The 26,401-nt window shown below is 50.4% G+C and overlaps 1 protein-coding gene across 1 annotated transcript; it reads left to right on the forward strand.

Annotated features, from left to right (window-relative positions):
- Positions 1–11: 11 nt before the first annotated feature.
- On the forward strand, positions 12–24,673 carry Oas1e (2'-5' oligoadenylate synthetase 1E). Its single transcript, NM_001009492.3, is given in 7 exon segments — positions 12–90; positions 15,205–15,668; positions 16,563–16,851; positions 18,914–19,110; positions 21,943–22,175; positions 22,819–22,972; positions 24,064–24,673. Coding segments are annotated over 6 exon segments (1,086 nt in total). The 5' UTR covers positions 12–90; positions 15,205–15,485; the 3' UTR covers positions 24,094–24,673.
- The last annotated feature ends 1,728 nt before the right edge of the window (positions 24,674–26,401 follow it).

Raw genomic sequence — 26,401 nt, forward strand, 5'->3', positions numbered from 1 at the left:
TTAGCTTTCTTAGCAACCTTCCAAGGGAAGAAAACCTAAGAGACCTGATCAGGCTTTCTGGGGGATTTTTCTGGGAAAAGCTGTTACAAAGCATGTATAAGAGTAATCTCTACACGCAGGAAAAGAGGGGTAACCGAGGCAGAAACTTCAAAAGAAGGTACGTGGCTCCTGAACTTGGCTTCAGCTCCTGCAAAGGTTTTAAGCGGACAGCATGCTTTTTTCTTTTAAGAACAGGACCTGAACGGGTTTTTGTTTTTCCTTTATCTCTGGACATGCGGTTCTAGGATAACAGAAAATTCTAACAGAATCCTCAGACTTCCCAGAAGCCTCCTCTCCTACTCACATCCTACCTTTTCCCCTGTGGTGCTGGGTGGCGGGCAGCAGTGGGCGTAGGGTATAGCCCAGGGCATTCCAAAGGGCAAAGAAAAAGTAAAGGCTGTACCACCGGCCTTCGACAGGACAGGTCAGCATTGGATATTACAGTGAGCTATCTGTCAAGGCCAGGCAAGGTTGACAGTCAGCATTTGGGTGGCGAATGTCCCAGATACACACTCATGAGGCCACTACCCAAGGCTGCATGGAAACAGTTTGACGCTGTCCAACCCCCTGCCTCTTGTCTCCTCATCTCTTCTTTAGAGTTTTCACTTCATTGTTGTTGTGGTCTTACTTAGAGGCCAAGGCTGGACTTGAACTCACGATCCCTCCAGGCTGGTCCCCTCAGTGCTGGTGTTACACAGTGGCCACTGTGCCTAGCTAGTCCTTCTTCTAACTGGCTTAAGAGTATATTCTACAATATGTGTTTACTTATACCTGAGGCAAAATGTCACCACCAGGGCTCAGACAGCTGAGACAGACCGTGCTATGCTGAACTGTCATCATTCAGCAAGACTGTAGGTTTATCGTGTATGTGCTTCTGTAAGTATACACATAAAGACCCTTAAGAGGGTGAAGCATTTGTTCCTTAGAAAACCAACACCGTGAGGCTGGAGAGTCGTCCCTAAGAGCACTGGAGACGCTGCATACATACGGTACACAGATGTATGCTGAGGAACACACACATAGGTTAGCAAAACACTAAAAACGACACAAGGTTTGCTAGTGCACACCTTTAATCCCAGCACTCAAGAGGCTGGGGCTGGTGGATCTTTGTGATTGGAGGCCAGCCTGATGTATACAGCAACTTTGAGGCCAGCCAGGACTGCATGGTCAGACGGTGTCTCAAGTGGAGAGGACTGCAAACATGGCTCAGGGTTTAAGATGTCTGGCTGTGCTTCCAGAGAAACCCTGTTCAATTCCCAAACTGACATGGCAGTTCCCAAACACACATGCACACGCATATGCACATACATACCACACACACATATATGCAAACACATGTACATGCACACACATACACATGTGAGCCGGCCTATGCCCAAACACACACGCACACACATGTACACACACACACCACACACATGCACACACACACACATGCATACACATGTACATACACACACTTACACATGAGAGCCGGCCTAAGCACATACACACACACACACACACACACAAATACACAAACATGTGTGTACTCATTCACACATGTGCAATGCACACATGTACATTAACCAGGATTTTCTGGGATGTGAAATAAGAGGCTGGCCTTTTGCAGGAGCAGAATTGTCCTTTATGCAGATCCATGAGGGAAGCGATTGCTGGTGGAGAAAATTCTCCCAAAATAAGGAGCTGCAGGTTATATAGGGTAGGAATGGGGCCTTTGGGGTCTGCAGACCTATTTCTGCTTTCCCAGGCTGGTGAATTTTGGTGGGGTGCTCACCCCGTTGGTCTCCCTGATTCTAAGTGCACACTGAGATCAACACCCTGTGTCCTCCTGCAGGGAGTCACTCAGACTGCCTGGGGCTTCTCAGTCATTAACCCTTCACATACAGGAAAACAAGAAAGAACATGAGCATTGTGGATGGCCCTGACAGTCCAGCAGGCAGAGGCTGATGCAGGAGGGGAGATAATGGAGGCTGGTCCATCCTGGGCTAGACCACAGCTGGATTCACTCCAGAACATGAGAAAAGAAACCTACAACAGACGAGGAAATAAATGGGGAAAAAAATGACCCTGCCCAAGGCTATGGCTGAGAACACATTCTGGACAGTAAAATGGCTTTGTCCTTAAAGGAACAGGACCGGGAAGCTCTGCTGACTAAGGTGGTGTTATTCCAGGTCAGAGGTCAGCCCTCCGCACTAAGTGTCAGCTTCTTTAAATTTCTTTTGGTCAGCCAGGTGTGGCCCAGGGCTTTGATCTCAGCACTCGGGAGCCAGAGGAAGTTGCACCTCTGTGGAGTTTTTTGGGCTAGCCTGGTCTACAGAGTGAATTCCATGATAGTGAGAGCTCAGTGGTGAGACTCTGTCTTGAAAAATGAACAACCACAAATTGTTGTTGGTTTCTGTGAGCCACCAAATAGTTTCAGGGAACTGAGCCAAGATCCTCTGCCAGAGCATCCGGTGCCTTAACCTCCTCCGTGCCATCTCCTCGCCCACAGGTACAACTTTCTTCCTCACTGGGAGGCCTGGGGGATCCTGAGGGCCCTGGGATCCTGGAGGCCCTTCCCACAAGTGCAGGGGATGGGAGGACCAGAGGCCAGCTGAGGGTCCTGCGCAGATCTGGTTGAGGGCCACGCCAACTCTGCTCTAAGATATTCTACTCCACTTATTTCATGTGCGTGAGCGTGTGAAGTCAGAGGACGAATCGTAAGACTCGGCTGTCTCTCCTGCCACCACGTGGGCACCAGAAACCAAACTCACGCCATCAGGCTTGGGGACAAACACCTGCTCCCTCTGAGCTATTTCAATGACACTTTTTGTCGTTGGTTCAGGAGACAGGCTCAGAGTCTCATAGGCTAAGCTAGCCTTCAACTTACAGCAATCCTCCTGCCTCCGTGCCCTCAGTGCTGGGATTATAGTGTGTCCCTATGCTCCGCTCATCTATACTTTTCCATGCCATCCTGCCCGTCTTAACAAATGTCACTGAGTACAGTGAAGTCAATGCCTCTGGCAAACCTGAATGTTTCCGGGAGTGCCCAGATCACAAGGTTTAAGACTGAGTCACCACCCTCTTGGCCACATGGCCAGATGCTGCTGGAGATACACTGCAGCCCTCAGGAGCCCCGTGGCCCAGCCCCTTCTCGGTCAGTTCTGCCTGCCCTGATTGGGCCCAGACTCAGCTCTGCCTGTCCTGATTGGGCCCAGACTCAGCTCTGCCTGTTCTGATTGGGCCCAGACTTAGCTCTGCCTGTCACGATTGGGCCCAGACTCAGCTGTGCCTCCTCCTCCTCTCAGGGTAAAGTAAACATGGCTTGCTGGAGGTTGGCAGTTCTTGGACACTAACTCAAGATTCTCACCCCTTCCTCCTGGCTTGTGCCTGCCTCTCCTGCTTTCTCCCAGCCTTCTGTGGGGGAGGTACCCCCCCAGCTCTGGAACTCCATCTTCCATGGGCGCTGTACACCAGGGCCCAAGTATAGGGCAGGCTTGTGGGACGACGTTTCTGAAGTCCATGTCATGTGTTGGGCGTCTTCGCAAAGCCCCGGTGTGTTCCAAAATGTTAATGTCAGAGGAGGAGCACCTGGCCAAAGTGAGGGAAAGACACAAGTCTGTGTGCGTTGGGGGCAGGGGGGAGACAGCGTTTCCTACCCCATCTCCCCATGCCGTCTCTGTCATAACCAAGAGAGAACAGGTAGCCTGTTCAGGAGTTCCAGTGTTCTTGAAAATGCTCAACCTGGTAGGCATGTCCTATGCCGGGATCAGGGGTCAGCCTTTTTCAGGATGGGCCTCCCTTGGCTGTGTGGCAGTAGAGCAGTGTACACAGAAGGGTTCTGAAGTCTTTGACAGACTTCTCGGTGGCTGCTGTATTGATTAGTGATGTCTGCTGCAAGTACTGGGAAGGGGGTGCCTCAGAGGGCTTGCTTTGCCTCACATTTACCCCGTAGTCACCTGATGGCAAGTGGCTTACTTCAGGCAGTAAATGGGTTGACCTGAAGGCAGCTGACTTCAGTCACTGTGGAGGTGGGCCTTGGCCAGCATTGGGGAAATAATTTCAACTCCCCACAGGCGGGTAGCAAGTCTTTAGGAAGGTGAGTTTGAAAGAAACTCTCGGGGTTCCCAGGTGATCCCAGGAACCAGAGACATTATCCTGGATAACTTGGCCTTGAGAGGAACTGACCAGCTCGGCAGGAAGGGGCTCGCCTTCCCAACAAATTGCTCATGTCTTCCAGGGACTCGGTTCCGTGGGGTTAGAGATCCTGTAGTGGAGCCAAGCAGGGTCGTGCACACCTGCAACCAATCCCAGCCTCCTAGGGGTGGCGGTGGGGGAGTCTGGGGGATCAGGAGTTCAAAGTTAGCCTAGGCTACAGATGCAGTTCAAGGCAATCCTGGGCTATATGGGACCTGTGGAGAGGAGCTGGGTGGGGGGAGTGCTTTCTAGATTTATTTATCTGGCTTTCAGGTTGTTGAGAATGTGGGATATGGATCTGTCAGTGAAGCTTCCTTCTGAGCTGGGAGGTTCTGAAACCCAGGTGTGGTGTCGAATGCTCTGTGCGATTCCTTGTTGCCATGACTGTGGTAAGCACTGGGCTAGAGTCTAAGGCCCAGCTCCCCCCATTCCTAGACTCCTTGGGTCTTTATTTCCTCATCTGTCTGATAAATGATCAACTGGACAGGTCCCCACTCAAGTCTTCTGGGTTCTTTTGTGTGTGTGTGTGTGTGTGTGTGTACATGCTCATAAGTGTGTATATGTGTGTAAGTTGTGGTCAAAGGTCAACAATGCTGTCTCTATTGTACTCTGCTTATTTTTTGAGGCAGGGTCTCTCAGTGAAGCTATAGCCCACGGCTGGGGTACAACCCTCTGGTCAGTGAGCACCAGGCCGCCGCCGCCTCCTCCTCCTCCTCCTCCTCCTCCTCCTCCTCCTCCTCCCCCTCCTCTTCCTCCTCCTCCTCCTCCTCCTCCTCCTCCTCCCCCCCCTCCTCTTCCTCCTCCTCTTCCTCCTCCTCCTCCTCCTCCTCCTCCTCCTCCTCCTCCTCCTCCTGCCTCCTGGTACTAGGATTATAGTCCCACGCCTCCACACACAGCTTTATTGTGTGTGTTCATGATATAGGTGGAGCATTGTGCTGTGACAGTCATGTGGAGGTCAGGGGACTCTATGCATATTTTATGTGTGTTCCAAGGATTGAAATCTCGTCTCTGAGCTTGTGTGGCAAGAGCAGTTACTCACAGCCATCTTGCTGACCCACAACTGGGTCTTCAATAGGTTCTGGGGAACTCAGGTCCTCATGTTACCAGGCTCTCTACTGACTGAGATGCCTCCTCAGGTCCCAGGATCTCACATCCCTTGGTCCCACAGTTGTTGTCATGTCTCCAAAGATGGGGAGGAGGAGGAGATAAACACATGCCTCCTGTTTGTGGGCTCCCATAACATGGCTTCTCAGAAGATGAGGGGTTTACTGGGTTTCTTTAGCACATCTGTCTCTGCTCAGGATGAAATCAGCCAGACAGCGCCTCTGTTCAGTTACTACACTGCTTCCCAATAAATTTCTTGTGTGGTCCCCAAGCCTCTACAAGTCCTGTTTGGAAGGCAAAAGAAACTTCTAGAAACCAGCAAGGAAGAGAAACAGGCCAGCAGCATTCTTGGATATTCCTACTTTATTTCTGGCTACATCAGTGCAAAGAAAGGCAGTGGGCATCGTGCATGCACCCGGGACTTGTGTTCTATGTAGAAGGGTGGGTGCGTGTGTGAGGGAGGGCATCCGGGCACTGTGAGCAGGCTGCATTCCGAGTCCAGAGCCAAAACCAGCATCAGGCTTGGGTGACTCAGTCAGCATGCTTTCTCCTAAAGGTGACCATGACAGGGAAGTGGGCAGAGCATTGGATCTATGGGGACTAAACAGGGAGCCATGGGCAAGGGGGAAGACGGAAGTGGGAAGGCCAGCCACCTTGGGGCAGGCAGAACCTGATTCTAGAAGAGAGTCATTTCAGGGAAACACAAGAGTCCCTCAGGAACAGCATGAGTTACTGAGAGTGTGTGGTGGGGAATCCCAACTGACATTGGAAGGAACAAGCAAGACTATGCGACTTGGGAATGGAGGTTATATAGTCTGGGTCTTTCTGACTCTATAGGGAATGGTGGGGCTTGGGTTGCTGATGGGGAAAGACTATCAAGATGGGAAAAGCCAGACTTGCCTCTCATGCGAGGAAGATGGCCTGACTCCAGGCTCAGCGGTACAGTCCTCTTGATTTGTGGTGGATCAAGAGAGTTCTGACCCGATTAAAGCTCTAAATATTGTTATTTGATCACCATCAGGAACCAGAGGGAAGAGAGTGGGGAGAGAGAAAGGACAGAGGTGGCTCTGAGTAAGAGTTCGCAGGGGTGTGGGGTAGGGGGGAAGGTCCTTTGTTCTTTGCAAAGAGTAGAGGAAGGATAGAAGATGGGGTCCAGGAGCTAGCCCTGTGCCACCTGTGCCCATGTGGGGACCATGGATGAGAAAGAGAGATCCTGGACCGCAGGATGTCTATAGTGCTGCCATGCACCCAGGCTGTGCCGGCTGCGGGCCCCAGGCTCAGAGATAGCCAGCCATGCCAACGGGAGATGTGGCGATGTCAGAGGTGTGGGGCCCAGCTTCATCCAGCTTGTGAGGTTGCTGGCCAGGCTGGCAAGGGGCACAGGGGTGAGGCTCTGCCTTGCATTCCTAATGTGGAGGTGGGAGTAGAAGAGAGGCCAGAGGGGAGGGGAAAGGTGGTGGGGGAGGGGTGGGGTGGGAGGGTGGCTGAGGAGGTATTGACAGAAGGTGAGCAAGGAGAAGGGAAGTGCAGAGAGAGAGAGGTTACTAGGAAACAGATGGGCAGCTTCCTGGAAAGGGAGGTGCAGGCCTCCTATTTATTCTCTTTGTCTAGTTCCAGGCATGTCTAGAGTTGGGGACATATCTGATTTTTTTTCTGGGGTGTTTTGTAGGAACAGAGGCAGCCTCCATGTATAATTTCTGCCCCCTTCCCCCACCACTGGCCACTGGTCCTCACAGCCTGAGGGGTCACCATGGGGACACGAAGATGTTAAAGGTCAGAGCAAGCCAGCAAGAAGGTCTTTGGTAGAAGGACCTGAAGTGGGGGGGACATCGAAGGTTCGAGGTTGGCAAGGGAGGCTCTGTGAGGGGAGAGCAGCTGGGGCAGAGACAATGACAGCAGGGCGCCAGGTCCTAGTCGTTCGACACGTGGTTCTCGTTCTGCAGTTGGTGCCAACGTTCAATCTTCTTGTCTTTGTTCTTCAGACACTCATATCAATGTTTCAAGCGCTCGCCCTTGGCCGAGATCCCCAGCTGGCAGCCTCCTGGGGATGAGCAGAGAAGAGAGGGAGGGGCAGGTCAGTGGAGAGGGACACCGTGGCCGGTCATGTCTCTAGACCCAAGAGTAGAACTGGGAGAAAGACTGCCACCAAGCAGTGACACCCACAGCCCTGCCCATTCTCTGAGAGGCCTAATGCTGTGTGACCATCAATATTATTGTCCCTCTCTGAGCCTGTAGAACAGGCCATGGCTTCCACCTGCAGCACCAAGCCAGGACTTCACGGTTACAAATCCTCACTGACTTGAACTCTTCTGTGTTTGTCTCCAAATCCTGGGCATTCACTGTCACTTCCCAAAGGGTCCGTTTCTTCCTCACCCTTGCCTGGAGTCTCTCTCCCTGGACCGTGCTTACAATTCGCTATCCTTGGGTTTTGTAAGCGCTGGTGGCACTAAACCCTTTATCTAGATCTTGTATAGAGATTAAAGGGGACTCCTTTGTGCTTGCTTCCTGCAGAGGATACACACTCTGCTCTCCTGAGTTCAGTCATTCTGCCATGGTGTGTACCCCCTTTCAAGTAAAGGCACATCAGTCATATTTATTATTCAGACAAACAAGGGGACGCCATGACACATCATCAGTAGCCAGACTCTAGAGAGGCCATTGTCAGTATTTGCCCTACGGAGCAGTGAGGTCACCTGCAGGCGGCAGGCACATCTGTTGCCATGGTAATGGCCATACATTCCCAGCATACATTGGTTCAGCTCCCACCTTTACCTGGGAGCAGTTAAGTCACAGTTTAAATAAAAGGCAGGCCCTTCCTGCCCGCTTCTCTTTTTCTCCATCCCCTCCACCCTTGTCTCCGTCGTCCTCCATAAACCTCTTCTACGTGGGGACTGTACATGCATTTACTGAGCACTTGTAACAAGAGCCACAAAATTCTCTCCTGAAAACCAGCATTGATCTCTTAGACAGGAAACCAAGACAAGAATCCTTGGCTCTTTCCCTCCATGCTCCCATGACAAGATTCTAGACCTTCTCCATCCCAACCGTTTCCCAGCTGCACATGACCGTGGAGCCCTGGAAATCTGGCCGGTGTGCGCCAAGGTGCAACATGCACGCTGGGGTCCACAGCAGTGCAGGAAAATAAAATTGTGTGCAAACCGTGACCAACGATGACTTTGAAACTTTATCTGTGTGAGGATGAGACTTGAATTAATTCACAGTGCACTGACTCAAACTCAAAACTAGTTTGACCTCTCGCGTTTCTTCCTTTCCTTTCTTAATTTCTGTCTTTCTATTTTTTAATTCTTTTTTTTTTAAATCTTCCTTTTACTGGATCTTATTGTACATCTAGCCTGGAATTCACAGAAGTTCAAGTATCTCAGGGTCCCAAGTTCTGTACTTAGACACACACACACACACACACACACCCCAGAATCCATACAGAGACCTAATGGTTCTACAGATCGGTGTGCTGAACCAACATCTTGTGATTACATAAATACATTAACCCCCAAAGACTTCACATGTTCTAGGTCCACTTGGGACTGTCCGCTGTTTACTAAGAAGGCAGGAAACTGCTGAGCCACCATCTCCCAACTCCTGCCCCACACCCTCCTCCTGTCCCCAGTGTTCACTCTCAGTCTCTGTGAAGGAGTTAGGAGTGAGTCTCCCTGGCCCCCGTTCCTTCAGTTCTCACTCTAGCATCCCTGAGGACCAGGAGCCCAAACGCCCACAGGAGTGAGAAAATGCATATCCCATGGACCACAGAGCCCTTCACACTCATCTGCCTGGTGCTTTATCCGAGCCTTCGGTGCACATGGTAATGCTGGTCTATGATTCCTGTCTTGCCTCTTCTGAAACACTGCCAGATCCACAGAGAGGGTTTTAGTAAACCATAGCCATGGGTCTCCTGCCAAGCTGGGGACCCATCATGTCCACACTAGACTCCTTCCCTCTTCTCCAGCCCCTTCTGCACTCAGCACTGGACACTGGCTTCCAATTGGACCAATCCCTGCTTATCTTGGGCCTGGTTCTCCCCTTCAGGTCTGCCATGCAGTGGCTCCCTCATGCCCAGAAGGAAGATGCAGTCAACAGCGCCCCCTCCCCCCAGTTCCTGACTTCCTCTCCAAGCAGGACACTGGTGACACCGGGGTACCTCCAGAGGAGCCGTGGAGCCACAGCAATTGTCCCAGACCCTGCCCTCCCCTTCTGATCTTGCTTATACTTGTAATCTCAAGACCCAAGAGAAAACACAGACTGTCTCTGTCCTCGGCCTGGCACTGCCTGTGGTTTGGTGACATCTGGACACCACTGGCAAAGAGAGGCAGAACCTGGGACATACAACACACCTGGGTCCCACACTGGTCCTAAGGAAGGTCCTATCCTGAGGCATTTGACATCCTCTCATGATGGGCTCAATGCACAGAGTGTGGTGGGAGGGTAGAGGCCGAGACTGGACAGCTGGAGCCAGCAGAAGGCACAGGTGGAGGCAGAGTCTTGATTGTAACACTGGAAAGGACCCACCTACTGATGTCTGCACTTTGGGTTTCTTACCCAGAGCCTCTCAGCTCTTTGAACACTGTTGTCACTTTGGCACAGGCAAAACCACACAGTCCCTGCAGTCCCTGCAGCCTTACGGGGTGGAACAGCCTCCTTGCCTACTCAGTGACTCTGTGTCTGTCTCTCACACACAGTCTGCGCCTTCCTTTCTGTTTCTTCTGGTTTTTATTCCCACCTCTGGGTCTTTGCAGAGTCTGTCCCCAGCACCCTGCATCCTGTTCCAAGTCTGCAATTGCCTGGAGGTCCTGTGTTTTTCTATCCTTGGCTAAGAGGTCCCTGCCTCAGGCAGCAACTCAGGAACCCTCTCCAGCTGCCCTCCCTGCCTCCCATAGTCTTATACATTGAACTTCCTGAGAATGGGGAGGAGGAAGAAGAAGAAGGAGGAAGCCACGGGGGTGTTAAAGACTCTACAAGGCTGAAAGCTAATTAGAACTCAGGGATGCAGAGTTGGAATGTTGCAGAACAAGAGCCCAATCATCATGGGCTCTCTTCAGCACCTTTAACAGGCACTCAGTGCCCACCATTGGGTCTTACCCAGCAGGGAACCCTGACAATAAGGACTGGCCTGGCACGATCTGCCCATGGGTGCACTGGTGGCAGGGATCTTATAGGGAACAACTGAACACTTTCTCACTGGATTTGAGGAGGACTCAAGAAGGACCTCTCTGACCAGCCATCGCCTGATGCTGAGGTTACCTGGATCACTGACAGCAGCAGCTATCTCCTAGATGGGCAGCACAAGGCCAAAGCCGCTGTGGTAGATGGGCAGCACGTGCTCTGGGCAGAACCATTGGTCTCAGAACATCAGCCCACTCCTAGATCTGGGAGCTGGAAAGGGAATCAACATCTACAGGGATAGCAGGAATGCCTTTGCCACCGCCCATGTACATTGGGCGATATACCAGCAGGGGGCGCTCCTGACATCCAACAGCAAGGAATAGAAGAACAGAGCTGAGATTGAGGCTCTCCTTAAACTACTGAAGGCGAGAATCATCCACTGCCCAGGCTACCAGAAAAGAGAGACTTTCATAGCTAGGGGAATCAACTTTGTGGATAAAACAGTGAAAAAAGTTGCTAATAAAGACACTGCCACAGTTACGGTGCAACTAATAAAGACAAAGAAAAGGGAGGTAAATGACTGGACTAAGGACTGGCCCCTTCTACAGTATTCCCCAGAGGAAATAGCTCAGATCTCTGGTTACCCCACTAACTATTACCTTAAAGAAGATGGACAATGGAAGATAATGGAAAAGTCATCTCGCCTCAGGTCCAAGCAAAAGACCTACTCGCCCAGATGCACCAATGGACTCATCTGGGTGTCAAAAACAAAACAAAACAAAACAAAACAAAACAAACAAACAAAAAAACCCTATTACAAGCAGTCAAAGGTTCTCAAGTATTTATCTTAAACCTGAGGCACTTGGCAGAAGACATTGTAGAAAAATGCCGGTTTTGTCAACAGATATACGCCTGCCACACCAAGGTAGGGAAAGGGAAAAGACCCAGGAAAAGGGAAAAGACCCAGGGGAAACAGGCCAGGCGTCTTTTGGGAAGTGGACTTTACCGAGGTCAAGCCTGGAAAATATGGCTACAAATACTTCCTAGTTTTTGTAGATACATTTTCAGGACGGATGGAGGCCTTCCCCACCCAACAGGAGACCACCGCCATGGTGGCAAAGAAGATACTAGAGGATATTTTCCCCAGGTTTGGAGCTCCTAAGGTAAGTGGATCAGATAATGGGCCTGCCTTCGTATCTTGGGTAAGTCAGTGGCTTGCTAAGGTCTTGGGGGACTAATTGGAAACTCCATGTGCATTTCATCCCCAGAGTTCACCGAACAGGGAAAGCAAGCTAATAGTAACTGGCTCAAAGGAAAAAACCTGGGCACTTAGACTCTATAAACACTGGCATGATGATGGGCTCCTTTTTACTGTTCAGCTCCAGATAGAAGTCCCCACTGCTTCAATGGGACCCAACAAAGAAATGGCCATTGTGCCACCAAAATGGCTGGAGTCTCCCCTTCTGACATTTTAGTCAGCCCATACAGTAACCCCCTATGGGCTTTAGAGAGACCGATTTTATACCCACCTAACCTAGCCCCCTTGACTGATCTCATCCAGAAGACAGTCCATGTGCTGAATGAGTCTAATCCTGAGGACACTAATTCTTTTTTTTTTTTTCTTTTTTTTTTTTTTTTATTAACTTGAGTATTTCTTATATACATTTCGAGTGTTATTCCCTTTCCCGGTTTCCGGGCAAACATCCCCCTCCCCCCTCCCCTTCCTTATGGGTGTTCCCCTCCCAACCCTCCCCCCATTGCCGCCCTCCCCCCATAGACTAGTTCACTGTGGGTTCAGTCTTAGCAGGACCCAGGGCTTCCCCTTCCACTGGTGCTCTTACTAGGATATTCATTGCTACCTATGGGGTCAGAGTCCAGGGTCAGTCCATGTATAGTCTTTAGGTAGTGGCTTAGTCCCTGGAAGCTCTGGTTGCTTGGCATTGTTGTACTTTTGGGGTCTCGAGCCCCTGAGGACACTAATTCTTACTGGCTCTGCTATGATATAGCGCCCCCTTATTATAAGGGCATTGCTTTTATCTCTTCAAATATCACCCTGCCCAATACATCATCTTCCTGCAGGTGGGCTCAAAAATCAGAACTAGGTCTTACCTTACAGGCAGTGAGGGGGCCTGGAGGTCCCACTGTCCCACCAGTTTTTGTGCAACTCTTCCTATTCCCCAGGTTACCAAGTTTCATACATTATATTGCCCCACAATGGAAGGTGGACTTGCTCCACAGGCCTGGTACCCTGCGTTCACACACAAGCACTGAACTGAACAAAAGATTTCTGTGTCCTGGTGCCACCAGTCCCGAGGCTAATATATCAACCCTTTTGAGGAAATACTAGATAGATGGGCAGAGACCACCAAGTCAAGAGGGAACCTTTAGCTATAACTGTGTCCTTGCTACTGGGGCTGGGGCTGGGTACAGCAGGTGCCGCCACTGGGAGCACCTCCTTAGTACTCCAGGGACAGAGATATCAAGAATTCAGAATAGCTATAGATGCAGATATTGAAAGAATTGAGACTTCCCTCTCCCGTTTACAGGAATCATTTCTCTCTGAGGTGGTCCTACAGAACCGACGCCGTCTAGACCTCTTGTCCCTCCAACAAGGAGGGCTCTGTGCAGTCCTCTGGGAACAATGCTGTTTTTACGTAGACCATTCAGGAGTGGTTAAAGATTCTATGGCCAAAATTAGGGAAGGACTTGCCAAGAGAAAAAGGGAAAGAGAACAGGCCCCAGGATGGTTTGAGTCCTGGTTTAGTAACCCTCCCTGGTTTACCACCTTGATTTCCACCTTGCTGGGACCCCTGATTATTTTACTTCTACTGCTGACTTTTGGCCCCCTGCATTTTAAACCACTTAGTAACTTTCATAAGGGAACGAATTAACGCAGTTCAGTTAATGATCTTAAGGCAACCATACATGCAGCTAGAAGCAGGGAAGCAAGAGGACGAGCTAGAGGACCACAGGCTTCAAGATTGAAGCTATGCTAAAAGAAAAGGGGGGAACAAAAGAGCCAGAGTTGGGGTCAATCTAAGGCCAGTGGGAAAGTTCCACCGAAAATCTCCAAGCACAAAGAACCTTCCAGGAATACAGTAGTTAGTTCCTGGAGCAACTGCAAACCAAAACAAAACTACCTGTGACTCCCAACGCCCCCACCCCACCCCCTAGAGTCCAGAAGAGTCCGCTGACTAGGAGTTGCTTTGCCCCACCGTTAGTACCCTGCCTAAGTTCCCTGCCTAGTTACCAGTTGTTTAAGTTACCAATTATTTGCATTTTGCCCCAATTGTTTGAAAGGTATATAACTCCTCTATCGTCTGATCAGGGTTGCCTCCCCTCCCCTCCCAAAAGGGAGTCAACCCTAATGTGTTGGAATAAAGGTTCCTCTTGCAGTTACATCGATGGCTGCCTCCGTGTGTCTCACTCAATGGGGTCCCGGATAGGGGTTGATTCGGGCCTCACAGGCTCATTAATGCTCCACTTAAAGCATTCCATGGCTTTCCAAATTCAAAGTCAACAAATCCACATTCTTCCAAACGAAAGCATGGTCAGGCCTATCACAGTATCCCTGGTACCAACTTCTGTCTTAGTTAGGATTTTACTGCTGTGAACAGACACCATGACCAAGGCAATTCTTCTAAGGACGACATTTAATTGGAGCTGGTTTACAGGTTCACAGGTTCAGTCCATCATCATCAAGGCAGGAACATGGCAGCATCCAGGCAGGCATGGTACAGGAAGAACTGAGAGTTCTACATCTTCATCTGAAGGCTGCTAGCAGAATACTGGCTTCCAGGCAGCTAGGACAAGAGTATTAAAGTCCACACCCACAAGTGACACATCTACTCCAACAAGGCCACACCCACTCCAACAAGGCCACACCTCCCAACGAAATTTCCTCACTCTTCTGTTCCTTGTTGTCTGCACCAATTGCAACAGTGATTTTAGGTGTGCGGATCATGGTGCACTTTGTGTGGTGTGTGTGTGTGTGTGTGTGTGTGTGTGTGTGTGTGTGTGTGTGTACGCATGTATACATATGTGTGTGGAAGAGCCTTGTTTTTCCTGTTTAAAGAAATAGACCCTCATCACATAGAGAAGGCTGGCCTCGAACTCTGTACCTTCTGTATTCACCTCCCAGGGCTTGGGATCACAGGTGCAGACCATCCTGCCATGATGAATATTCACTCCTGCTGGGCAGAGAGAGGTTGGCATGGAGACAGGCTCACCCTCATGGGGGTGTGTCCTGGACACAAGTCAATACTCTATGCTACTGGAGTGGAGAGTGACAATTGATGACCCAGGTGACTACAGCTGGGGACAGAGGCACACCCCTGAGACCTCAGCACTTGGAAGGACAATGGGAAGACCCCCAAGTTCACATCCATCCTGGGCAAAGGAGTGAGATCCCATCTGAAAGAAAGATGTGAAACCTTTGTCCTTTATTGAGGACAGATGGAGGTGGGGGTAGGAGGCAGAGAGACTGTCTCTGATGGTGGCTTGCATGACGATCACATCATGGGTGTGCATCTGAGAACCCACAGAACTGTGAGACCCCAAGTCTGACCTTCAAGCTAGCTGTGACCTTGAAGACAATATCCAGTATGGACCAGTCCCCTGTGATAAACCCACCACAGCTGTGCTGGAACTGCCGCCTGCCATCTTCTGGCTTTCTCTCACTGGCTCTCCATGTTTTAGTGGGGTGTGTGTGTGTGTGTGTGTGTGTGTGTGTGTGTGTGTGTGTATCAAAGGACTTTTCTTTAGTAACAATTCAAGATCAAGAAGGAAGAACAACAGAAACTATCTTTTTGATGCTTCTTGCCTCCTGGTCCACAGCCAACTATGAGGAGGGTTTGACAATCTAAAGAAATGCCAGCAGATAATCAAACCCCAGAGTGTCAGGGAGCCCAGGAGCCAGGGGAGGCAGGTGTAGAGTCTGATTTGCATAGCTCCGCCCTTTCTGGGAAAGAGGAACCAGGTATGGATATAAGGGGCAGCTGACTCCTGAGGCAAGGCTGCAGTCAGCAAACATTCCTGACCTCAGGATGTCGAGGCGACTCGCCAGAACCCCAATCTGGAGGCTGGACAGATTCATAGAGGATCACCTCCTTCCTGACACCACCTTCCTTACTGAGGTCAGAGCAGACATTGACTCTATATGTGCTTTCCTGACTGAGAGATGCTTCCAAGGTGCCACCCACCCTGTGAGGGTCTCTAGGATTGTGAAGGTGAGTCTCATTATCCTGAGCTTACCAGGATGGGGTGGGAGAGAACTCTCAGAAGCCAGACTGCAGTCCTTAGTGGGGAGCGAGTGCCACCTACCTACTCTGTGCCCAGTGTCCTCATGTACACCCGCAGCTATGGCACAGGGCAGAGAACAGAACAGAGATCCCACCTGCTGGCTGACTGGACTGAGAGAAGGAAGCTCATTGCCCACGTTTCCATCTGTCAAATGGGACTTTATGACAGCAGCCCCTACTTCAGTCACTGTGAAGGCTGCAGAAATGTGATTCTGTAATGTCCACTCATCTACGTCAGGGGTGCAAGTATGTTAGTGATCTTGTGCAGCATTTTATTTAGGGAGGACCTCTGCATATCACTTATTAATTATTTTCTCAATTTTTTTCTTTTTGTGATTTCAGTTTTCTTAATTTTAACATTTTGCCCTGTGGGCTTTATCATTGGTACAGACATGGTCTATGCCTTTTAATACTCTGTTAACAAAGAGGATTATGAGAACAGTTTAGTATGTCTGTGGTATTTACTCAGTCTTCTCTGTTGATTACAGCCCAGGCCTTTGTACTTGAACCTGACCTCCCCAGAAAGTCCTCTTCCATCACTACCACATAGACACAAACATTTAAATCTGGATAGAAATAGAGAAAACAAGGATGTTCATCATACTGTGTCTGGCTTATCTCTACCATAAGGAGATCAGGACTGTCTATTCTCCTCCAGAGATCCTAATTTCACTCTTCAGGGCTGAATAGAATTCCACTACACATGGGTCAGCTTTCTCAGCCCAAGGGTCACTCTCAGGGATGGACTCCTACTCTGTTCAGCATCTGGACTGCCCAGCATGGCTGTCCCTGTCCCTTGTCACTCTCATCCTTGTCTTTCAGGGTGGCTGGTTCAATAAATACACCATGCTTAAGGGAAGGTCAGAGGCCACCCTGGTGGTGTTCCTTAACAATCTCACCTGCTTTGAGGATCAGTTAAAGCGACGGGAAGAGTTCACTGAGGAAATTTGGAAACACCTGTGCCAGTTGCAGCAAGAGAAACAGTTTAAACTGAATTTTGAGGTCCAGAGCACAGAACAGCCCGACTCCAGGTCTCTGAGCATCAAGCTGAGCTCGCCCCAGCTCCAGCAGGAGGTGGAGTTTGATGTGCAGCCAGCCTATGATGTCCTGTGTAAGTCAGCCAGCAGCAGAGCCTCAGCCTGCCCTTCCTCACCCCTGAATCCTCCCCTCTCTGTCTCAGTCTCAGTCTCAGTCTCTCTCTCTCTCTCTCTCTCTCTCTCTCTCTCTCTCAGTGTGTGTGTGTGTGTGTGTGTGTGTGTGTGTGTGTGTGTGTGTGTGTGTGTGTTGGAGGGAGCATGATATAAGTGCACATGTTTGCACCAGTGTGTAATGACCAGAGGTCAGCCCTGCATGTTGGTTACTAAGGAAGATAATTTGGTTGAGAGGTTGACCTGGATTTTGCTGCCCCACCTCATGGCTCTTGCAGTAGGGAGCTGGGATCAGGTGGGGTGTGTGCTCTGATGGAGCTGAACCCAGAGTCTCTGGCATCTGGAGGCTCAGCATGTCTATTAGGGACAGCACAAAGCTGGGGGAGGGGTTGCCTAGTCTCCTAGAAGTGTCTGTAGGCTATGAGTCTCCAGCTGTAAACAATTATACAAATTCAGCACACACTTGGGCTTCCTCCACCCGATACGGGACAGGCAAGTGTGATGGCTGGTTTGTTTTCAGATAGGTGGGTGGGCCAGCTTCATGTCCACCTATCAGACAGTGAGCCTGAGGAATTCTCCTGTCTCTACCAGCCCAGTTCAGGGATTTCAGGTGTAGACCCCCTGCACATACATCTCAAACTCCCACATTCACACACATATGTTATATAGTTGCACATTAATGTTCCTCTCCGTTAACATCTCTCATATCAGGCCTCAGAGACACACAGTGTGTCTCCAAAATTACAAATTGCCCACCTCTACCCAAAGACTATTAGGAAAACCCATGAAAGACCAGGATGGGTTTGGGGACCTTGGAGAACACTTGGGGTTTTATATTTGGGGGACACAGCACCCTCTCTTGGCCACTGTGTGAACTGCTATTTACTTTGAGACAAGGCCCTTGGCTTAGGAGAGCCCTGGAAACAGTGCAGTCTCAGGCAGCAGGGACTGAGAGGGCCAGCCTGGGACCAGGACCAGGGCATGCTGTGGGAAGCTGCAAGAGGCTTAGAACCCTGCTCAGTGGAGGGGGCTCAGAGGGAGTGATCCGGAAATGAGCTGGGAGAGGGTTACCCCAGAGGCCTGTCTTGCTCATAGACTTGCCCAGCCTGTGGCAGCTTTTCAGTTGGATTGGAACTCTTTCACAGAAGGACTATCTTGGGAATGCTCATGGGGATGATGGCCAAGAGGACCCCAGTCACAGCCCTAACCTGGGTAACATAGCAAATGAGACCTACTGTGTTCTGGGTCATGAAATCGCAATTAAGGTCTTGAGCACTTCTTGGGACACTGAGGGACTGGACTTGTCCCAAGTTCCATCAGTGAGTGATTTGGGTCCATGCCAGCATCAAAGCCTGATTGTATAGCCTACTGCAACCATGGCCACACACCTGCAGACACCCAAGGCACAGCCTTCACCCTCCTAGACTATTAATGTGTTCACGCACCTACACATAGACACACACACACACACAATTCCATAGCCTGATCCATTGCGAAACTTCACAGGACACACACACTACCACCATAAACACCACCATCACCGAATCCTGAAGCTCTCAGTACCTGGACAATCAAAACCACATGACATTAAGTTAGACACTACAGAGATTCATGCCCAGCTGACACACAGTGCCTAGGGAGACAGCTAGTGAATAAGGGTGACTGCTGCACAAGCACCAGGACCTGAGTTCAAATCCCCCACGCCTGCCTAATCTTAGGAAATTCCACACATTAACTTGTCCCCTGGTGCTATGGGAACAGAGACAGGAGAATCTCTGTGGCCTGACGGATGCCAGCCAAGCAACATGATTACAGAGAGACCCTGCTGTAAAGGCATCCCACTGTCAGCAGTGAGTGGCACAGGCTTTCAGGACCGATGCCTGTGTGCCATTCTGAGGTATGGTGGGCTCATAGCTCTATGGAGAGTGATGCTTGCTGCCCCACAGACGGCGATCGTGACCCTAGAAATGCAAACGACTCTTATATCAGGGTTGAACCCAAACACGAATGAAACTTTCTTTATAGATGAGCTAAGAGACAAGGACGACTTTAACCCGGATAACTACAGGGAAATCTATGCCCGCCTTATCCGTGAGAGCACCACCCTGGAGATGGAGGGCGAGTTCTCCGTCTGCTTCACGGACCTTCATCAGAACTTCCTGAAGTATCGTGCACCCAAGCTGTGGAATATCATCCGTCTGGTCAAGCACTGGTATCAACTGGTAAGGCATGTGGTTCAGACACTGTGGACCCGATGTGTAGAGAGTGGGATTCAGGACAGATATGAGGTCTATTCTAGCTTGCTGTCTGTTGACATTCAGGCTTTATCACATGACCAAGGGTGCCTTGGGAAGGAAAGGTCTGACGTGGTTACACATCCCAGTCACAGCCCATCGTTGAGGGAAGTCAGGACAGTAACTGAAGCAGAGACCATGGAGGAACTCTGCTCACTGCCTTGATCTCCGTGGCTCAGTCAGAATGCTCTAATCCACAGAGCACACCCTCAGACATGGCACCAACCACATCCATTACTGGTCACGAACCTGTCCGCACAGACTACCCTGAACCAGACCGATTGATGGATTGTCTCGATTAAGGCTGCCTCCTGCCCAGTGAACCCTACCTTATGTCTAATTGGCAAAGCTCACTTTCACAAATAACCCACTTTCAAATTGATGCTCAAACACATCAATTGAACCTTTCCTTTTCTGACTTTTTACTCAGATGTCATGTCAACATCATGCAATTAAAAAAGCAATCTAGATTTAAAAATACAAAGATTAAGGGAATAACATTTGAAATGTAAATAAAAAATATCCAGTAAAAGAAAAAAATACAAAAATACATTTTTTTAAATTTTAACATGTAACAAGACTAGTCTCTCGAGGGAGGTCTCATATGAAATTTAACACACTAGTTAATAAAGTCTTTCTTACCCCAAGAGGAAAGAACCAGGTCCCTGTCACAATCGTAGGAAAAAGCTCCATGTCTGATATCTGGGACTCACAGTTCCCTGAGCTTCTCGGGCTCTGCCATCCACAGCTCACACAGTAGGTCTCAGCTCACACAGTAGGTCACAGCTCACACAGTAGGTCACAGCTCACACAGCGGGTCTCACGCTCAGGCCAGCTCTGCCCTCACATTGCGCTGTTCCCGACAGTTGTCTCCTGCTCAGGGCAAGTCCAGTGTCTCTGGGTCTCCACTGCCATTGAGGCTGCACTTTCACCAATGGCTCCTCCTGGCCTCTCTCAGTGCCAGGGCTCAGCTGCTCCCCATGATGGCTCCAAACCTGCAGGTTTCATGGGACTTGGAGCCAGGCAGAGCCCTCTGCAGTTCCAGGTGTGGCTGACACCTGCAGATGCAGTCTTGGGGCCCCTGCACAAAGTCTTCTGTTTGCTGACCATGAGGAAACTCTTCCTAGAAGCCTTGGCCCCATCCTGCTGTTTCTAAGCTATTTGAGCTGATTCTCTGCCCCAGCTGATGAGAAATCACTGATTCTTAATCCAAACACAGCACACAGACAGCCCAGATGAGTCTTCGCTTTTCTCTGAGACTTCACACTCCAGCCTCTGCCCCCCTGCCTGCCTCTCAGCCCTCCTGTCTTCCATGTTCCCACAAACGACCCCTTAGGCTCTCGGCTCTCTACAGCTTTTCTACCCATAGTTCCAAGGTCCTTTCTCAATCCTCCCAAAGAACAACATGGCGGGTCAGTCACAGCAGCAGTGCCCCCTCCCTAGGACCAGTTTCTGTCCTACTCTGTGCTCACTGCTGTGGTAAAGGTGGTGCTGGAAGGTAAACTGGGGAGGAGAGGGATTGTCTGCCTCACATTCCTGCACCACACCCCATCACTGAGGGAAGCAGAGGCAGGAACTGAAGCACAGGCCATGGAGGAGCACTGCTAGCTGCCTGATGCCCTTGGGAATCAGTCTGTGCTTTAAAAACAACTCAAGACCATCTGTCCAGGACAGTCATGTTCACAAAGAGAAAAAAAATGGCACAAGGTGGGAAAATAGAAAATGGAGGAGGAAAAGTGGTGAGAGGCAGAACAGAGGGGTTCAGAGATACCAGGGTTTGGGGGAACAGCAGGGGGCAGTGTTGATGTAGGAGGGGGAGGGGATGGGGATGGATGGCTTTCCGTGCTTGTTCTAAGTGATTTCTTCTAGTCCACTTTCTAATCTGCTAACTCTCTCTTCAGCCGTGTCTAATCCAGTGTATTATGGCTGCTGATTCATTTGAGTCTCTGCATACCTGCTTTATTCTTCAGTGAACACTTCATGTCACTTTCTAAGCTTTCTATTTCCCCGTCATTTCCAGATATTACCTCATTCTGTGCGTGGCTTCTCAATATTTTTCTGGACTACCTTTTTCAATGTATGTGTGGTGTTTGTGTATATACCTGTTTGTGGGAGCGCACTGTATTTGTGTGTGCTTGTGTGTGCATAAGATTGTGGAGGCCGGAGTGTGAGGGTTGGTCCTCAGTCACTCCATACCTTATATAATCAGTCAGTGTCTCAGACGTGACACACTGTGTGCTGGATCAGCAGTTCTGGACAGTCCTGCAGCCCCTGGAAACTCCATCTCCAGCCCTTTAAGCTAGGATTATGAGTCAGCTTCATCAAAAGCCTCCCACTCATGTAGATGCTGGGCATCTGAGTTCTAGTTCTCACCCGTGCATGGGGAGGGAGGCACTTGACCCCTGAGCAATCTCTCTAATCCCTTCCCCTTCACTTCAGAGACCATGAGAAAACTTCCATAGTGAGCACTCCTTATGTCCTGCCCCCACCCTCACTCCTAGCTGTCACTCATGGTGTCTTGATTCCTCTTGTGCCTGCTAGTGAATGCTGTCTTTGTGGAGCACACAGGGTCCATCTCAACCACTCAGCTCTTGGCTATAGCACAGGAGGGGCCATAGAGTGAATGTAAATGACTGGGCATAGTGTGTGACAATAAACCTGTAAGGACATCATCAGGTGGCAGCTGAATTGAGCCTGAGAGAAGTGGCCCCCACACAACAGCTGAGAGCCCCGTTTTTTTCATTGCCTTTCTCTTCTCAGTGTAAGAAGAGGCTGAAGTATCCGCTGCCCCCACAGTACGCCCTGGAGCTGCTCACGGTCTATGCCTGGGAGCGTGGACTGGAAGACCGCCCTGCACTACATACAGGCCACTGTTTCCGAAGTGTCTTAGATCTGATCACAGAGTACAAGAAGCTTCGAATCTACTGGACATGGTGCTATGAATTCAAAAAAGAGACCTTTGACTATCTGAGCAGACAGATAAAAAAGGACAGGTAGCTCGTCCCCACGTGGCTGTGTTCCCCGTGGGTGTCGGGCTGCAATGCAGTGAAAAGGGAGAGGTGGGAGCTCTGTGTGGATGCAGCATCTCCTGCAGTGGGTGCTGTCACCTGTCCTAATAATATCCTGGGAGTTGGAGTATGGGGAGGTGTCTGCTGTCTGCAGAGCAGTCTCTGACATTGTCTAGGTTCAAGCGGCAAAGGGAGGGGAGAACATGGACTGGGAACTGAGATCTCCCAACAGTAACAGCATCTCATAAGGGCTGTGAGGCACCAAAGACCTGTAGTGGCCTAATTACCTGCAAATAATAGAGTACTATGTCACCCTAGGCAGTGACATGTCTTGATCCTGTGTTGTGTTCAGTTTTCCCATGAGACTGGCTGGTCCAACTCTCCCCATCTCACAGATCAGAGAACCTGAGGGACCTGCCCCAGCACACACAGCTACTAACGGGTAGAGGATTTGAACCCAAGTCTTTCAGGTCATGCCCAAGGATCCCTCCAGTCTTGCTGTATTCTGTGGGGCAGGGACAAGGACAAACTTGGATAAAGATGCTCTACTAGGCTCCCCTGACCCTGTCAAGTGGCACCTGAGGCCCTGACCAGATGCTCAATTCCCTCCCTGAATGCTGTTCTGCAGGCCCGTGATCCTGGACCCTGCTGACCCAACAAGGAACGTGGCTGGTTCAAACATCCAATCCTGGCACGTGCTGGCAAAAGAAGCTGCGGTCTGGGCGGGGTCGTCTTTCTTTAGGAACAGTGATATGACCTTTGTCAATGGCTGGAAAGTGTCGGTGAGACCCCTGTCCCCTTGTACACAAACTTGGGTCACTCCATCTCTTTGGAGAATTATTCTCTCTGAGAACATGGTCTTTGTCTTAAGGTCTCCACATTCCTGTGGCGGCCAGTTGCTTTCCTTCTTTTACAGCCATTTTTTTTTTTTTGGTTCTTTTTTTCGGAGCTGGGAACCGAACCCAGGGCCTTGCGCTTCCTAGGCAAGCGCTCTACCACTGAGCTAAATCCCCAACCCCTTTTACAGACATTTTTGTGACAATCAAATACTATGGGGTGGCAGGATGGCTCAGTGGGTAAAGGCACTGCCAGCAATGAAGACCGAGCTTTGATCCCTAGAACCCATAAGTAGAAGGAGAAAAACAACCCCCCCCAAGTTGTCCTCTGACCTTCATCTTCATGCTGTTACACACGTGGGTATACACACATGTACACAGGTACACCCGGACAAACAGATACATACACTCTGAGAGCTGAAGCCACTGGCTCAGGGACACTTGGCTAGAGCGTGTTAGGGCTGGAATTCCCGCAACTCCAAAGCCACCGTCAGGTCCATGAAGCATCCTGTCTTCCCCTTGTCTCACTGTCATGTGGCCAATGGGACTCGGCAGGGCTGTGTCACAGCCACAAAGGGACCTGCACTCGGACCTGTCCCCTCCTGGGGCAGAGTCTGCATAATACTAGGGAACTGATGATGTCACTTGTGACCTTAGGGTAGGGGTGAACGTGGACAGGTTTAGTGATGTAGGAAACAAATCTCAGAAGGTCAGGAAGGAAGGGAGAGGGGACATAGAGGGAGGCAGCTGTAGGGACAGTGGCTTGCAGTGCTGTCCTTCAGTAGAGAGGTGGCTAGGCCATGTCTCCCATTTGACTGATCTATGAATGTAGTGCCTGCCTGCGGGGCCATGTGTACAATCAGAGGGCATAGTCGTAAAGGTGTCCTGATGGCCGTCTTTCCAACCTCCGTGTGTGCTGGGCCCCCTTTCTGAGAGCGCCACATGTACAGTCATGGTACCCACTCTCTGGGCTGGTTTACATCAGATATACCCCCATGGAATGCAGACTCCTGAGATGATTATGTTTTTCATTGCAGGCACAGAAACAAGAATGTGTCTACCAATGAGCACCACAGCCCTTGCCCAGGAGGCTCTGGAGTCAGGGCCATGTGCTCCTCTGCTGCAAGACCTTGTCCTGGAGAGAACAGTTTGGCGCACCAGGGTCCAGTGAGGGGCATCCAACCTGTGATCAGACTCCAGGCTTCTATTCCGTCCTGCCCATGGGACAGCCTTCCTCACAGCCTGCTTCACCTGCCTTATCCCCCACAGTGTTCTCTGGGAGTCAGACTCCGAAGGAAAGAGAAGAGCTCAAACGTGGCTTCTGTCTGTCCACCTGTGGGGAGGCTCTGTCCACAAACATGTCTGATCATGAACAATCGACCACAGCAATCCCTGAGGGAGTGTGCACTCGGAGGGGTGAGTCCTCAGCCCACATAGGAACGGCTCAGCAGAGGAGCGTGGCCCGGGAATGCTGGGGATCTGGCCAGTGTGCATCGAGGTGCACTGTTGGGCAAAGTGTGAGCTGGGGTTACGGCAGTGCAGGGAAATAAAATTGTATGCACTTTAAAACTTAGGACCTTAAAACTTAGATGTGTGTGCGTGTGAGGATGAGATTTGAAGCCCTGAATTAAAGTAAAATGCAAAGAACTAAAGTGAATTTCTTTATTCTCCCTAACTCTTTCTCTTTCTGCCTGCCTTCCTTCCTTGCAACTGTATGTTATATGTCCTACCCTAAACTGAAACTCACAAAATTCTACCTGCCTCGAATTTCTAAGTTCTAGAGTTACACACACACACACACACACACACCACTTCGTACAGAGGATAATGGTTCCATAGTTCAATGTGCTGAGTCAACATTCTTACAGATACACAAATACATTAACTGTAAAATGCCCACTTTTGCAGTCTACACTTGGGCCCCTTCTCACTGTGAATGCACTGAACTTCTGAGGACTACCAGCTCCCAGACCCTCCTCCTGTCCCCAGACCCTCCTCCTGTCCCCAAACCCTCCTCCTGTCCCCAAACCCTCCTCCTGTCCCCAATGTCCACTTTCAAACTCTGTGAAGGGGAAGGGGTGGATCTCTCTGTCCCCCATTCATTCAGTTCTCCCTCTAGCAGCCCTGAGGACCAGGAGCCCCAGTGTCTTCGGGAGAGGATGCCTGAGCCTGGACCATAGGGCAAACCACGCTCTCCTTGTACATTATCTGAGCTGTCGGGGGACCCAGTGATGCTGCTCTATGATTCCAGTCTTGCCCTTCTGAAACACACCCAGATACAAAAAGGGTTTAGGAAACAATGGCCTGTGGTTCCCTACCAAGCTGTGGATCCATCCTGTCCTCCTTCGACTACCCAACATTAATGAAATTCCATGCATGATCTGTAATGGCTGCCTCCCATTTCTCCATGCTGGAGTATCATCCCCCTCTGTGTGGATCTTTAAGATCAAAGATGGCAGTTGTGGGCATGGCTTAGTAGGGAAGGACTTGCCTAGTGTCTGACAGAGGGAGAGGGGTGTGTATGTGTGTGTGTGTGTGTGTGTGTGTGTGTGTGTGTGTGTGTGTGTGTGTGTGTGTGTCTGTCTGTCCATGTCAGGGTGCTTACCCAGAATGCATGAGGACTGTTAAAGAGAATCATCCTGAGTTGCCTGTGGCTTTGATGTCAGAGCCGAGTAAACCACCAAGACCATCGTGGCTAAGCAGTTCTCTTCTCTCAGGAGCCATCTGCTTGTCTTTGGATGGCGTGTGTATGTAGTGTGAGGTGAGGATGGGCTTTCTGTCCTGTCAGAGGATCACCAGCTTCCCGAGTCGTGCCCAAGAGGCCTCTGCCCTCCATTGTGTGCTCGGTACCCTGCTCAGGCCCCAGTTGACCATCCCGAGATCTGATCTTCCCGAATGTCAGGCGGCCCAGGTAAATGCAGACAAATCGCCTCAGATGAGGAGAGCTGACAGGTGGACACAGAGCACTGGGGAGCAACCTGCAGACATTTCTGGAAATGTGCTCTCAGGCACACCCAGAGGTGTGCTTCCATTTAGGGTCTGAGGCTAGAGAAGTTGGCCATGAAGATGAACCATCGTGGATTATGGGAAGGATCCCTGAGGGTTGAATGGGGCTGAGGGCAGTGGCAGTCACAGCAGGTCCCTCCCCCAGCTACCTGAATCCAGCCTCAGAGTTGGAACCCCTGAGTGCAGATGAAGAGGCTTCGTGGGGAACAGAACCCTGTGGGACCATGGTGGGCGGAGTGATGGTTCCCTCAGTGGGCATGTACTGCTTACTGTGTGGGTGGGCCCTGGAGAGAAGGAAGCCTCTGGCCTTGGCAAAAGGTCAAAGTTGCAGACAGGGCCTGCAAACCCAAAGTGTCGAGCCCTGCCACT

This window comes from Rattus norvegicus, chromosome 12, assembly GCF_021556685.1.
Source record: "Rattus norvegicus strain SHRSP/BbbUtx chromosome 12, alternate assembly SHRSP_T2T, whole genome shotgun sequence".
Classification (NCBI taxonomy): domain Eukaryota; kingdom Metazoa; phylum Chordata; class Mammalia; order Rodentia; family Muridae; genus Rattus; species Rattus norvegicus.